The 14,176-nt window shown below is 36.5% G+C and overlaps 1 protein-coding gene across 3 annotated transcripts; it reads right to left on the bottom strand.

Annotated features, from left to right (window-relative positions):
• Positions 1–241: 241 nt before the first annotated feature.
• On the bottom strand, positions 242–13,954 carry LOC104437317 (galacturonokinase). Of its 3 annotated transcripts, none has more exons than XM_039308959.1 (14): positions 13,622–13,954; positions 12,792–12,905; positions 12,519–12,590; positions 10,508–10,551; positions 8,850–9,003; positions 7,892–7,957; positions 7,286–7,365; positions 6,169–6,268; positions 4,140–4,321; positions 2,168–2,208; positions 2,057–2,085; positions 1,668–1,737; positions 1,465–1,554; positions 242–674 (listed from the first exon to the last, which is right to left on the bottom strand). In XM_039308959.1, exons 1-14 carry the CDS (start codon positions 13,652–13,654, stop codon positions 430–432), a joined length of 1,320 nt encoding a protein of 439 aa, XP_039164893.1. In that variant the 5' UTR covers positions 13,655–13,954; the 3' UTR covers positions 242–429. The 3 variants fall into 3 exon arrangements, with proteins under 3 accessions (XP_039164893.1, XP_010048552.2, XP_039164894.1); XM_010050250.3 differs by having other exon boundaries at positions 4,140–4,312; positions 13,622–13,950; XM_039308960.1 differs by lacking the exon at positions 13,622–13,954 and adding an exon at positions 13,439–13,576.
• Between the last annotated feature and the right edge of the window lie 222 nt (positions 13,955–14,176).

The following is a 14,176-nucleotide window of genomic DNA, read 5'->3' as shown; positions in this document are numbered from 1 at the left end:
AGCACGAGGGTTCAATATCGTAGATGACGAGCCACCGCGTGAGGCATGCTAATGTCATGTTGTCTATTCATGTTTACTCTCTCCCTCCAAGGGCGCCAGCTTTGGGTTCAATGTCATGTAGTCATGGTTTCCACTTTTGACTCTGATTTGTTGATGATCTTTGGAACATTTTGCATGGGTGTTCTATTCACATTCGCCAACCTTGCGGTATTACGAGGCTGTTTTAGAATCTGGCATCCCGTAGGGAGAAACAAACAGCAATCCTTATTATAGTTTCTAGCTCGTTTCCTTCACAGTTGGTAGAACAACTTGTCAGTTTGCATAAGCCACCATATTCACTCAATGTATCGAAAGATTTTACGTTTTCTCCTTCCCAGTATCACTGAAGAAACAAACGTATGAAATGAATGATGAATTGAAAGAAGCTGATCAGATGACTCGAGCACAGTCACCTGCATCACATATCAATACTGCTGTTTCTGGGTTCAGTTCGCTTGCAAACTTAGGCTGGCACTTGGAATATTCCCACCTCACAAATGACGCAGCTTCTGTGGCTTTATTGGCATCAACAAAGGCAAGACAGCATCCTCTAAATCCAGCACCACTGAATCGGGCCCCATACACACCAGGAGCCCTGAGAAGAACTTCATACAATTGTATGAGCGGTTCAGCACCTAAGCAATTTCAACACTAGGGTCAGTGCTTTTACAAATCAGGGTTTAGAGCATATTAAAAGATCCAACATGATCCACACACGCACACAGGAAGCAGAACCTATTAAAGGAGCTCCTTCATATTATTTGATCAACTACATCTATTTCAGTGATATCGTGAAAAATTGATGAGCTGTCTCAACGAGGCAGGAGAAAACAATAAATGAACAAAAAGCATCGAGGGATAAGAGATTTTCATAAAATAAGCCACCGGTGGTGGATGTCCAGAAGTTTCACGTCGACATCCCCCCTTTGCTCCCTGACGTCTCTCATCAGGATTGGAAGCTTGAGCCCAGTTGTGGTGACACATATCAATGACCCATAAAAATAATTGAAATGCCTTTAGGACTTGTTAGGTAACAAAAGTAAATAGTGAGGATGGCAAGAAAATGAAAGTTAATAGTTGAGCTTCTCTAATGTCTTGCAGCTGCCTATTACTCTATCCCCTACTAGACTAGTTTGGATGACAACCCCCAATATCCAGCTATGTTAGCTACATTAAGCACTGCAAATGAGCCATAACTCTTAACTGGAAAAGACAACTAACATTGTTCCCAGTAAGAAATATGCAAATAGCAACAGCAGTCGCAACAACTACAAAACCAACTTAAGCATCTTCCCAGATACCAATGTAATTTCACCAAAAGAAAAAAGTACTCTTTGCTGTCAATGTAATTCCTATCGGCTCATACATCATGAGTTCAGAACCGTATCAGGTAACTTAATGCTGCAGTGAAGATTAGTTACATACCACATTCATAGTTCCGAATTGAACTTAAACCAGATGCTGAGATGAGCTCTCCGAATTTTTTCATGTCTCCTGAAGCCCAAGTTTCAATTCCTGCAGTAAATGTGGGATGTCTGCCTATAAGCTTATACAGCATATGAACAGGTATCAAGACGACACTGGAAATACATCCAAAAGAAACAGAAAATTGTTCAGAACAGTGATACCTTTTAGAACACGCATATTCTCTGAAAAATAATGCTCAGCTCTCTTAGCTAGGTTTGTTACTAATTTATGCTGCAGGAAGAAAATGACGTTTGTAAAGTTAATTGGTAAATGCTAAATGAATTTCAATAAATAATAGTCCTATAAAATGAGCAAATCTTTAATAATTTTTTTTTAATGAAGAATCTATGCCTGGGATACACGCAGTTAAAGCAACTGTTCAATCAAACAATAATGAACTAAAGTATCTATAAGATCTTCATCTTAGCTCCAGAAGATAAGCACATCCATGTGCAAACACAAGCTTTGTGTAGAAAGAAGGAAGGTGAACACTAGCGTGAGACAGGTTACATTACCGAACAAACAGTAGACATTGATGCAGCCAAAGTACCTTATAAGCTTCATAAACTTCAGGATGCACTGCTTGGTGAGGAAAAACACATTAGCCCAGTTTTCTACTCATTAAAGAACAATCAATTTTGACGAGTAATTAGATACTTGCCATCAGACAGGACAGGCTTTGTTTTGCCATTTCCAGAAGCCCTGTTAATAAAGAAAAAGTAGTATTACATATTGGAAAAAGTATCTAGCAAACAGAGAGTGATGAATTATGAATTCAGTGTTAAATGTGTGATTAGCTCAAATGGAGCTGTCACTCTAACAAGGATCCAAACAATTAGCCATGCAATTAAAATTCAATACACATCTACAACATGAGTGAATGGCCAATTTATTGATCTCATAATCTGCACTGCCTCAGCACATGGTAGTATAACGATTAATACCAATAGTAAAAGCACAAATGACAATGGTATAATTTGTGGGACTATTGCCAATTGATGTAAAAGTTTATATAATTAAACAAACGCCTGTTTTAACATTTAAACATTGTAACATTCTCCTTCATGCATTAACAGGTATTTGATCTAAAACTAAATTATGGAAATTAATTATTTTGAGGAAACAAGTAAGAGACCTAGATTCACTTGAACGAATAGCCTCTTGCCCTCACATCATACTGATAACCATTTTTCCCAAAACTTCAAGTTGTGAAACAGATATGCAAACTACATACTTTTTAACCCCCATTATATGTAAGCCAGACCTCACATACTAGGAGTCTGTTTGTTTAGACATAAGAATAAGTATAAAATTCTTTATGTTGCTTTCCCACCAAAATCTAATGTCTTTCAAATTAATTTACAACTTCTAGATTCAAGACTCCTCATTTTGCAGCATAAAGTTCCAAAATAATCAACACATAGCACCTCTAGTTCCTAGAAGTTACACTGTTTTTCCTGACACTGGTGTTAAGACTCCAAGATGCAAAACATAGGTTGCTTGAAAGATCACATGCAAAGTGTATAGTTATGAAACCAAGGGATGAAAGCGTCAAAATGGGGAAAATTGATGATATTTCTGTAATTTCTTATATAATTTACTATCTTTGCATGAAACATCAACCGCATGTAGGGCTATACAATACGACATGATATAAATAGATATACAACATAATATGCAAACATAGTTATTAGACATTGATTGAAAGATCAGACTACCATATGATACAAGAATATCTTATCCAAAGTAGAAGTGAATTACCTGTTTCCAGAACAGTTAGTAACGAAAAACAGTATCTCTTGTCACGAAATTGACCCAAACATTGCTAGGACAAGTTATTATCCATATATCTTATTTTTGCCTCGTGAATAGTAATTACATTCTCTAGTATGTGCTTCATTTACTAGATAAAGTTTAGAGAGATTGATTTTGTCCCATGTTTGGAAGCTAGATGCAATCTCCTCTTTCTTCGAAAATTATATGCTACTAATATCCCCAGCTCTACTTAGGACACATTTCAATGGAAGATCTCAAAAAGTAGGAAATTTAATGTTAAATTTTATTGTGACTTATGAGGTTTGAAGTCCTAGTCATATCATGCAAATAAAAAATTTTGAAGGCTAATAAAGCTCGAACTCCGAGTTGCTTTCATCACCTGGTTAGAAAGTCATGGCATCATCATTGTAGATTCGTGGCGTTGCATGAGCAAGAAGAGTTTGGAATCTATGGCTCTATCTATTAACCCTTGTACACTCACCTCTTCAAACTAATCTTGATTTTTGATCAAAAGTATCTTTCTTTGTCATATGACACTCTACATTTGCCAGTGAAAGTACATAATGGGCTCAAAATTGAGAAGAAAATCCTGAGATTTGTACCATCAGGACTTGAGAGAAACATAAGAGGGTTTGAACTACAGAACCTTGTCTGTCATATAGTTTTCCTTCATTTTTTGCTGGTTTTCCAAAGCGTTTCTGCATTATATACTTCCTGTACACTTGGACAATCATCTTCCTTTTTACAAATAGTTCTTTTACTTATTAAAAAAAGAAGAAAAACATGCATATCTCGGCAAAATATCGTCACTATATTGATCATTGAGATTTCAATAGGAGGAAAAATCGAAATCTTACTCCAAGAGAAACTTTGCAGCCTCCTGACACTCTTCAACACGGCGGTTATACCCAGGATTGCTGGTCAAAGCTTGCTTCAAGCCTGAAAAGGCCAACAAGATTTTGAAAGCTTTTGGCACCACAGGATTGTCCTTTTGCAACTTTGAAAAATGAATAAGCTCATGCTTTTTAGTCTGCACAAGCTATACTTCTCATCAGAAACCTCTTCCAGACAGATAATTGAAAACCTTTACATCCTAATTCATCTAGATACACAGCATGAGAAAACTTCAAATGGACAAGACATTAAACAAACTTAAAGAACATCAATATTTCTCAGTATAAGCCATCAAATATGTATATCAGTAAACTGAAATAACTTTAAAGTAGCAGTGTCAAACAATGAAATTCTGTGGATACAAGAGGAGATATGTTAATAACCTTATGATAACTCATTTGCCATTGAAAACAATAAGAAAGTTCATGGCACCATGTTTCTGTGATGAAAAAGTCACATACACCGAGTTTTATAGAATTAATGCTAAACAAGCAAATGGAGAAACATAATAATGAGAATTGTGACTAGTAAATTCTAAGTGGGTGGTGGTAAGAGAGGCACAATATGCTTAAGAATGTGGCTATAGCTTCTCAATTAGCAGCTAAAGGGGTGCTGTAGCTTTTGCAATGTGTTTAGTAACACCTCACAGCTGCTACACCTCCATACCGGCACCATCTTCCAGCAACTATTAAAAAGCTACTGCACCCAGCTTTAAGGCACTGCATATTCAAACATATATTACCAAACATAAAAAAAACCTCTACTTCTAACACTTCATGGACAGTATGACAGCAACACAACTACAACCATGCCAAACAGACCCCAAATCCATGGTATTCTAAGTCGCTGAATGAGTAACAAGTTCCGAAAAATAATAGAAATGCCTAGCATGAAAGATTATTCATGTGGTAAAAAAAGTAAAAGACAATAGAGAGGCTGATACAGAATGGTAGGGTTTTACTGTATGGTCTATCTGTTTATAATAACAAATAATGACAATTTACAAGTACATTATTGTACACTCAAAATATGCTTACACCGACTATATTCCTCAATTCATACAAGAAAATCTCTTTCAATATACGCCTACCATGAAAGATTATCTGCAGACATCCATGAATTAACCAACCATACCTGCTTATACTGCTCCCTATTTTAGATTGCCTAGCCAAAATATAGGTTTCCTACAAGAGCTGAACATCAGTTGAAGAAGATGATGTTGTGGATGCACTAGGCTAAAATGGCTGTGATTCTGAAGCCTATATGTGGATTATAAGACATAAACTGATGGAAGTCTCCATTTGAGCTAAAAGCAACTTGCTAGAGATCAAAGCAGTTAAAAAAAAGGTTTGACCAGCATACTTCCAACTTTAAAATCGCAAAATGGAGAGTTACCAAGATTTGATAATAGATTATGCACGTTCAGTGGTTCACAGATTACCAAAAAGATCATGGAAGCAGCTCACAGACATGCAATACACTTTAATTTCAACCAGACAAATCATAAACTTATCATTTATAACAAAATTTATTCTTCAACAATGACTAGGTCAATAAGGCAAGCTTGCAACTATTATGACCGACGTTTAAAATGACATGCAGCAGATTAAGATAGGTTTCACATCTGGCTAGCCATAAACCTGAAATGAACATGGTGTTATTTGGATGATTGTGCGTAAACGAGATGGTTCATTACTCACAATTTGCAATACACACATAATTTCAGCCGCAACTGTATCGATAAAAGATTTAAACACCTCGTTACTACAATCCTTACATACCTTAGCCATCTATGGATGGATTTTATATGATAGAAAGAAACAATTTTGCATGGCTAATGGTAACTCATGACAACTGCCAAAATTCACTTCGAAACAATGCATTTCTACAACAACAACGAAGCGATTTCCCACGAGGTGGAATTGTCTCCGTAGATCCTTAGTTGGGAGATAATTCTACAAATCTTTGTGCATTGAAACATCCCCACATTACCTTGCAATTCATTAAAGTGAGACAGCCATGACTTGATAGTAAAATAGCTGATTGATCCAGTATGCCATTCTTAAGGCCCAAATATTCATTTTCAATCAGCCTGCATGGAAAGGAAACATATGAAGAACTCCATTGATCGCTGAAATACATGAGCTAGATGATTTTAAAAAGTAGACTATTTCATAGCAAAAAGAAGAGTTCAATTCTCCTTGTTTAATCCTGTAATAGATTTCTCAATTCTCTCTTCCCATTACCCACCATTCTCTTTTTAAATACATACTCCTTATCACAATATATTCTTTACCTTAGCTTTCCACATCATTGCTCCAGAATTCAACCTTCCACATTGCGAAAATACTCAATGAAAGCCATTAGGGATCACCCGAATATCAGGCTTTATTATGTACTTGCTAGTGAAAATGGTTTTTTACATCTCAAATTACGTAAGACAAAGGAAATCCTATATGAGCCTACATGCTTTATTGGGGAGTGATGCAGAAGCATAATCCTATTTTAATACTTTTAATTATTTTTCTTCTATTTAGTCTTTTCCTATTTTTAGGTTAGTAACTAATCATGTAATAGTCACGTGACTTTTTTATTAGGTTGGATGATTGAGATTAGTTGTTATTTTAGATAAATGGTTGAGATCATACTTATGTCTGTAACCTAGTATTAATAGGTTTTCAGTCTCTTTGTCATTAGTTTTTTCCTCATTATAAACCTTAGAATACCATTTCTCTAATCCATCTTCAGCCGTAATTTTTTTTTTTCCTTTTCCTATCTTTTGCTTCTCTGACTACATCAAATTGGTTTCACAGCCCCTCTTAGTGTTTCTCCTACATCGAATTGGTATCAAAGCAATAAAAGTCCTCACTTGTAATTAGGGTTCTCATTTCGACACAACGGTTGGACATGGAAGAGGAAATGAAGCCCAAAAACAGAGGTTGCTGAGATGAAACGTATGGTTGAACACTTGAAGTGAAAAAGTTACTAAGTTGAGGAAATATAAAATGGCAACATTAACAAGTCAAGGGAAAATGTAGCTCTGCCAAAGGTGCATAATAAATACGTTCAAGTACGCAATATGTAGAGTCTAGGAAGTTTGTAATTGTACCTGTCATACTCTATATTTTCCGTAGGGGACATGAATAAATTATTTGCCCTTTCAAAAGCCAACAAGTAGGCAATTCCCACCTATCAAACACACAGCCATTACAGATCTAAATAAGGTAAAGAGCTCTTCAAAGGAGAAGTTTAACCAGGAAAATAACAAGAAAGACCGAATAATTTACTTGAAAGGAAAATTGCATTCCTCTTACTGTCAAAGTTCAGCAAACAGCTTGAACACTATCAGGGTCAAACAGTTGAAATTTCCTTTTATTTATGGCTTCCATAACTGGAACAATCCATTATTAAGAAACTGAAGGGTTCGTATACTTTATCATTAGTAAATAAAAACAAAACATTGATTGGATGAATAGTATAAGAAAAATACATGCTAATACTTTTGGCATTTACAAAAGAAGGAACCGGTAGATAAGAAACAAGGGAATATGGCCTTGCAGCCATAAAAACAGAATCACATTCCATGATGTTCATAGTTGGTCATATAACAGGTCGTTAAGCAATCACAGTGGTTCAAGAAAATTCACCATCATATAGGAAAGAAAAGTACCGAAACTTCCTCAATCAAAGAGCGCAAAAGGAGATATTTACTCACAGCAGCAGAAGAGCTAAGGCCTGAACTGTCAAGGCCCTTAGAACCACAGATGAATCCAATTATACCCTGCAAAAAAGTCAAAACTGTGTGATCTTACTATGAACATCAAATGCATCAAATCATCATACATGAAATAAACTTGGTAAATTTTTCAAGAAGGAAAAAATGCAGCAAACAGCTTGGGTGAAGTTATGTAATCTAAATATGAAAGTCCATCTAATAATTCAAAGAGTATCTTCGGAGGCCACTGGTTTGGGACAATATATCAGTCTATCCCCCCTTCCTCTTTCCCTTTTGACATGGTTATTACTAAACTTAGGTCACTTGAATGACATTTCTTTGCTAAGTAAGGATCTCCAAATTGTCACAATCATGTCCTTCTACTAGAAACACATATGGAAGAAAAGATCAACTACAAACCCCCTAACAGAGTTTATCCATACACACAGCCTAACAGTGTGATCTTCACAATATAAATATCATACATACATAGGCACTCCTATGACAACCAAACAGACCATTAAAACTTCTTGAATCTAATTTAACCATTGTTTCAGCAGCAAATGACCCAGTTCACTACCTTCTAGGTTGATTGCACAGACAAAAAATGTTCAGGAATACCTTAATATGACATTGCTATATGAGAGACAATGAGTCAGAAAACTATGCAAGTGACGCAAAAGTACTTTAGCAGTTCCCTCTCTTCATGCCAAACTTAAGTTATTCATGAAGGATGAATAACATCCCTAATTAATTATTGGTGCATCCAGGATATCTTTCCCCATCACTGGGGAATTTATCACATACTCTAAATGTCATACTAAGGGTCTTGCCCCTCATGACTAGATACCCTTCTAAAATTTTGCAGTCAAATTTGTAAAACTCCTTTGCATATGATCCACTATAGGTTCCATTTCACAATAAATGATAAAAACATTTATGTAGAAAAAGTTCTAACCTGAGAAAGACGGCAACCTCTACTTTGTAGAGCATATTGAGCGCCTCTCGCATAACTTCCCCAATCACAGTCTTCATGTTGTGTGGAAGAACCATTTGAAGGTACCTTCAGGTTTGTTCCACTCACAGGTTTTGGGTGCTGATTTTCATCAACTCTGTGGATCATATCCAATCAATTGCACCGGAATGCAAACTTGCATTGATCACATGCACTTAAATTTTTCCATCAAACTAGAGCAAAAACATGTCAAATCAATGGGGCTCCTACAATTTTGCAATTACATTACTTCTAGCAATCCAGCAGACAACAAGTTACCTCAGAAACTCACTTCTTTCAGGAGAACAAAAAGCAAAAGTGTTGTGATATTCAACAATAACACATGAAAGTGCATATTTTTCAATGGATAAAAGTAACAAATAACATAATTTATTAATTAATCAGCATCGCTGCCCTCAAGTCTAGAAAGATAAAATATTTGCTCCACTAAGAAATGGCAAAGTTGACCACAGAAATATTAGCAGCAGTACTCCTTAGAGAGTTGTCAAAAGGAAAATCACTTTTGAAAGGCCTTTTTCCCATAGAATGTTAGAAACAGACTAGATGCCCATCTCAACTGGCATACGCTCATAAATTTGCCATTTAATCTCCTTTGCTGACCAGTACAAATGTACAGGATACTTTGGAAAAAAGCTACATGGTTAAAGAAGATGTTGCGCACAAATATAGCCTTAAACCATTAGTCTGTCCATCTCCAGGGCCCAAAAACAAAAAAAGTTCATGGCAATTATGTTCTGCAGAAGATCTACATAATTAAGTATATAAACGAAGGCAACATATATAGAAACTGACAACAAGGAAAATTAAGATTACAAATAATCAAGAATGACCTGTTATAATAACAGGACCTTGATATGATAACAATTTTAATTTCTACTATCCCAAGGTAAGGAAAAGGCTTGCCAAATTTAAGAGCACTTAATCTAAGATTGTTTATAGCATATAAGTTCAATATCACTGCTCTTAAATGTGCTCCTTAGTTTGGGACTCTTGTCCGACAAATGCTATGTAGATTTAAAAAAGTACCTAAGACAAAGAATCTGAGGTGGTTTTTCTCCGTCTTCATGCTCATATTAAACCTTATACATGTACTACTTATGAACTTTATTAATCGAATGAAACAATGCAAGATCAATATCAGAAGAGTTTGACTAAACCATCTATGCGGCATATGAGATAAAGCACTAATGCAAATGAAACTAAAAGAAGTCCATACTGAACTTATACTATCGATAATGACCTGTTAATATACCAGGACCTTGATAATCCAAGTTAAGGAAAAGATGTACCTAATTTAAGAGCACTTAGCCTAACCTTGTTCATAGCATATTAAGTTCAATATCATTGCCCTAAATGTACTCATTACTATGGCACTCTTGTTCTACGATTGATATGTTGATTTACAAATACCTAAGACAAAGAATGCCATATGCTTTTTATCCATCTTCATACTCACTTTAACCTTAAAATTGTACTAGTTATCAACTTTACTATTAATGAAATGAAACAATGCGAGATCAACGTCAGATGAAATTGAAGTAACCATCGATGTGATGCTTGAGATAAAGCATAGAAAGGAATGAAACTAAAGAAGTCCATACCTAAACCGAACTTCTCCTCTGAACTGCTCAGAACGTAGATAAACCTGAACAACATTTACACATACAGTTAATTGAAGTTGATCAATGCTGTCATGTTTAGAATAGTAGCCATACAATTACACTCGAGACATCATTGTCTGTACAAAAAAAAAGGACATAATAATAATAACTATTATAACAACAAGAACATTTAAGCAAGAGAAACCTCTGTAATAAGAATTTAGATTCTAAATTGAAAACACTGCACATAACATAGCCAAAGACAATAATCATGTCCAAGTAGCAGGACATCAAACAAAACCTCAAAAACATCTCAGAGCCAGAGGAATCTTAAAATTGCAAAGGAAATTGTGTGTACACATGGAAAATGGGCTAAGCCAAATGCCTCTCAATGTTTAAACTGGAAAGTGCTTATACGATCCAAAATGTGAGCTTATACCAGAAACAACCTTACAGCATAAGTTAGCATTGTTTGGCTTAGCCTTCCATGTGATAAACTAAATTGAAGTGGTTATAGGCAATTTTGAAGCCTTCCTGCTGACCAATCTCAAGCTCGGCGCATGTGTCCATTCCCCTCTTCAATTTATTACATTGGCTGCAGATATTCATAACTCCACTGATAATGCCGATACTTCTATTTTCCTTGCACCTAGAAAGTGGCATTAAAAGCCTCTAACAACTTATGCATTCATCTATGCCGGGTTAATGCACCTTTGTCAGCTCATCCAGTTCAGGATTTCAAGAGATTGTTTTAATATGAACAATAGTGTAAACATAAAATATTGAATTATAAAACAAAAGGCAAGGGGAAGGCAATGTAAGCAGACAGGCCTGTGTTCCCAGGTTGCAGATTACTTTCCATCTACTTAGCCAATATGGGTTCCATCTAGGATCAATCATGCTTTTTCCAGCTTTTGTTCCCTATTGTTCTTCAAGATAGCTGGAGAACCAAACAAATTTCTGTGGGGCTATGATATGAATGGAAGAATGCAGATTACTTCGTTCATGATTAAGTTTAGTTGCAAGATTGATCTTCTCAGCCTGGGTCCTCACTTCAAGATCAATAAAGCACACAATTACATGCTTAGCAGAGAGACCTATAATCTATACATCACACATCATACATGAAGGAGATCTAGTGAATCCCTCAATTTCCAAACATTGAAAAGATGATTGTTATCACGGTGCAACATAAAGGAACTCAAAGTCCAACTAGTATGCTGGCCAATACTCACAGCAGCGAAAAATAAACGAGATGTCCTGTGTGACCTCAAGTTTCACATCCCGCAAACCAAAGCTTAGCACTACTCAGGTTATGAAAGATCAACCTGTCACTTTTTGTTCCCTCTCATATGCCACATGACTCTTCTTTCTCAACTCAAACATGAGAATTTTCCGAAAGTTCTTGAAGCCAAAATCATACAATTTGGAAAGCCATGAAATGGGGAAGGAAAGAAATAAAAAAGGACAAAATTTCAATTTTCCCTCAATCTTTGTCTCGCAAAATTTCAAATTTCATTTATTTTCCAACCTAATTGTCCTAACCTCCTCTTTCTGTCCTTTCCCGAATGGAGTGTCAGTAGCCATGATTAGCAAAACATACAGGATGCTCAACTCCATTCAGTCTACCATGACCAACCTTATCCCGAAAGTCTAGGATGCTTTAAGTTTTAGAGCTGCTCTAATTCCGTCAGTATATGGAGATAACAAATACCCTAGTAAAATATCCACCTGGTGCCATTACTATGTAATTTACATCTAAAGCCAAAGCATTTCACTTCTGTAAGAGGATACAAGATATAGTGTTTTGTTGCTCTAAAGTTCCAGGTGCATAACTGATTTACATAATACATAAATGAAACTTGACACCCACAGAAATGTCCAAAAGTGACTTAACAACTCTAGAGGTATTATGGCAAATAGATGTATCAAAAGCTAAATAGAACACCATCAAGGCAAATTTCACAGGCTTCCACTATTCTCTTAAAACCTAAGGTGAATCAATTTTTACCTGACTATCTCCAGAAGGAACAAATCCAAGAAGTATTCCTTTGTCAATTGTCATAGCACAAACCGTTCCACCCTGCAAATTTTATTGAACATAAGAAGCAACAGGCTTGTTCATATTCACAAGTGATAGAAATACAAATGCTACATAAAAAAAGGACAGCAAATTAAGACAAAGTTGTGTCTGTTGATGCAAATCAAAAAACAATGCCCAAATGGAAGGACTCGCGCAATGACTATCTAGACAACAATATGGTAGAAACAAAACAAAACTGACCTGGTGATCTATATGAGCTCCCAGGGAGCAAATTCTATAAGGAGATATTACAACCTGAACTTCATCTGTTCTTCGGCCAGCCATTCGAGAAACAACATTGCGGATATAGTTCAACTGCAAAGGGATAAGATTATGAGGAGCACAATCCCCAAGAATTTTGACATTCGCAAATGACTACACTCCTCTCAAAATGGTCAAATAGAGAGGTGATTTTCAACTGGACATGGAAGATCCACAAATATCCCACCGACTCAGTAAAGAAATCGAAGCAAACCCCACCAGCATATGACTCTTTCATCGATCTTTCAAGGCAATGAGCAGGCAACACTGATACTACTCCGCTAGAACATCCCATATCACGATCAATCATCTCAAGAGTAACCAAATATCAGCCAAAATGACGAGATAAGGATGCCTTACACGCACAGACTTTCTTCTCCTTCAAGGAAAGGAAGAAAAGAGACCAGACATGATCCTTTGATTTTCAAGCTCTAAATGGCATTGCCTAAACAACATTACAGCAAAAATGTGGACTGGATTTAATCAAAGAACAATTTCCGACAATGCTGGTCGATTCATCGGCGTTCACGAACAGCAGAGGAGAACCAGAGAGAAAAACAAGGCGAAGACGCCTAACACGCACGCACCATCTTCTACATCAAGAAAAGCAGGAAAAGACACCAGGTGACAACCCCTTGAATTTCAAGCTTTGAATGGCGTTGCTCAAAGAACATTACAGCATAAGTGTGGAACCGTATTTGATCGAAGAAAAGAAGAATTCTCGACAATGCGGTCGATTCATCGGCATTCACTAACTGCAGAGGGACTACCTGCGCATCAGAAGGCCAAGACGACTCGCCCATCTTCCAGATCGTTGTCCGAAATTGCAGCAACAGGATAATGAATGTGAAACCTGGGTGAAGCAGAGACCTGCATAAACAGTCTCTCTGCAACGAACGAGCTAGAGAGAGAGAGAGAGAGAGAGAGAGACTCCGCAGCGAACGAGGGAGATGTAGTAACAGCAAAAGAGATCAGCTCAGCCTGCGGCGGTGGTGGGTAAGTGGGCAAATCATCATTTGAAAAGACGCAGAGGAGAGAGACAGAGAGAGAGACGTGCGTCGGTCGGAGACGACGGCGTTAAAAGGGGACGGTTTGATAAGACTGGGCAGACAAATCGACCTGATCCCACTGCCGATCTCTTTCTCCTCTTTTGGCGCAAAATGCTCGATCGCATCGATGTATAGAAAAAATTGGTGAATATACCTAATTTGAGAAGATGAATAGGCCTGAAAAGATTTTAACTTATGAATTATCATCTCCTACTTTAATATCACATGAGATTTTATTGAAGTATTATCAATTATTTTAAAAGTTTAATTTATTAG

Source organism: Eucalyptus grandis, chromosome 3, assembly GCF_016545825.1.
Source record: "Eucalyptus grandis isolate ANBG69807.140 chromosome 3, ASM1654582v1, whole genome shotgun sequence".
Classification (NCBI taxonomy): domain Eukaryota; kingdom Viridiplantae; phylum Streptophyta; class Magnoliopsida; order Myrtales; family Myrtaceae; genus Eucalyptus; species Eucalyptus grandis.
This window is presented reverse-complemented; position numbering and strand designations above follow the sequence as displayed.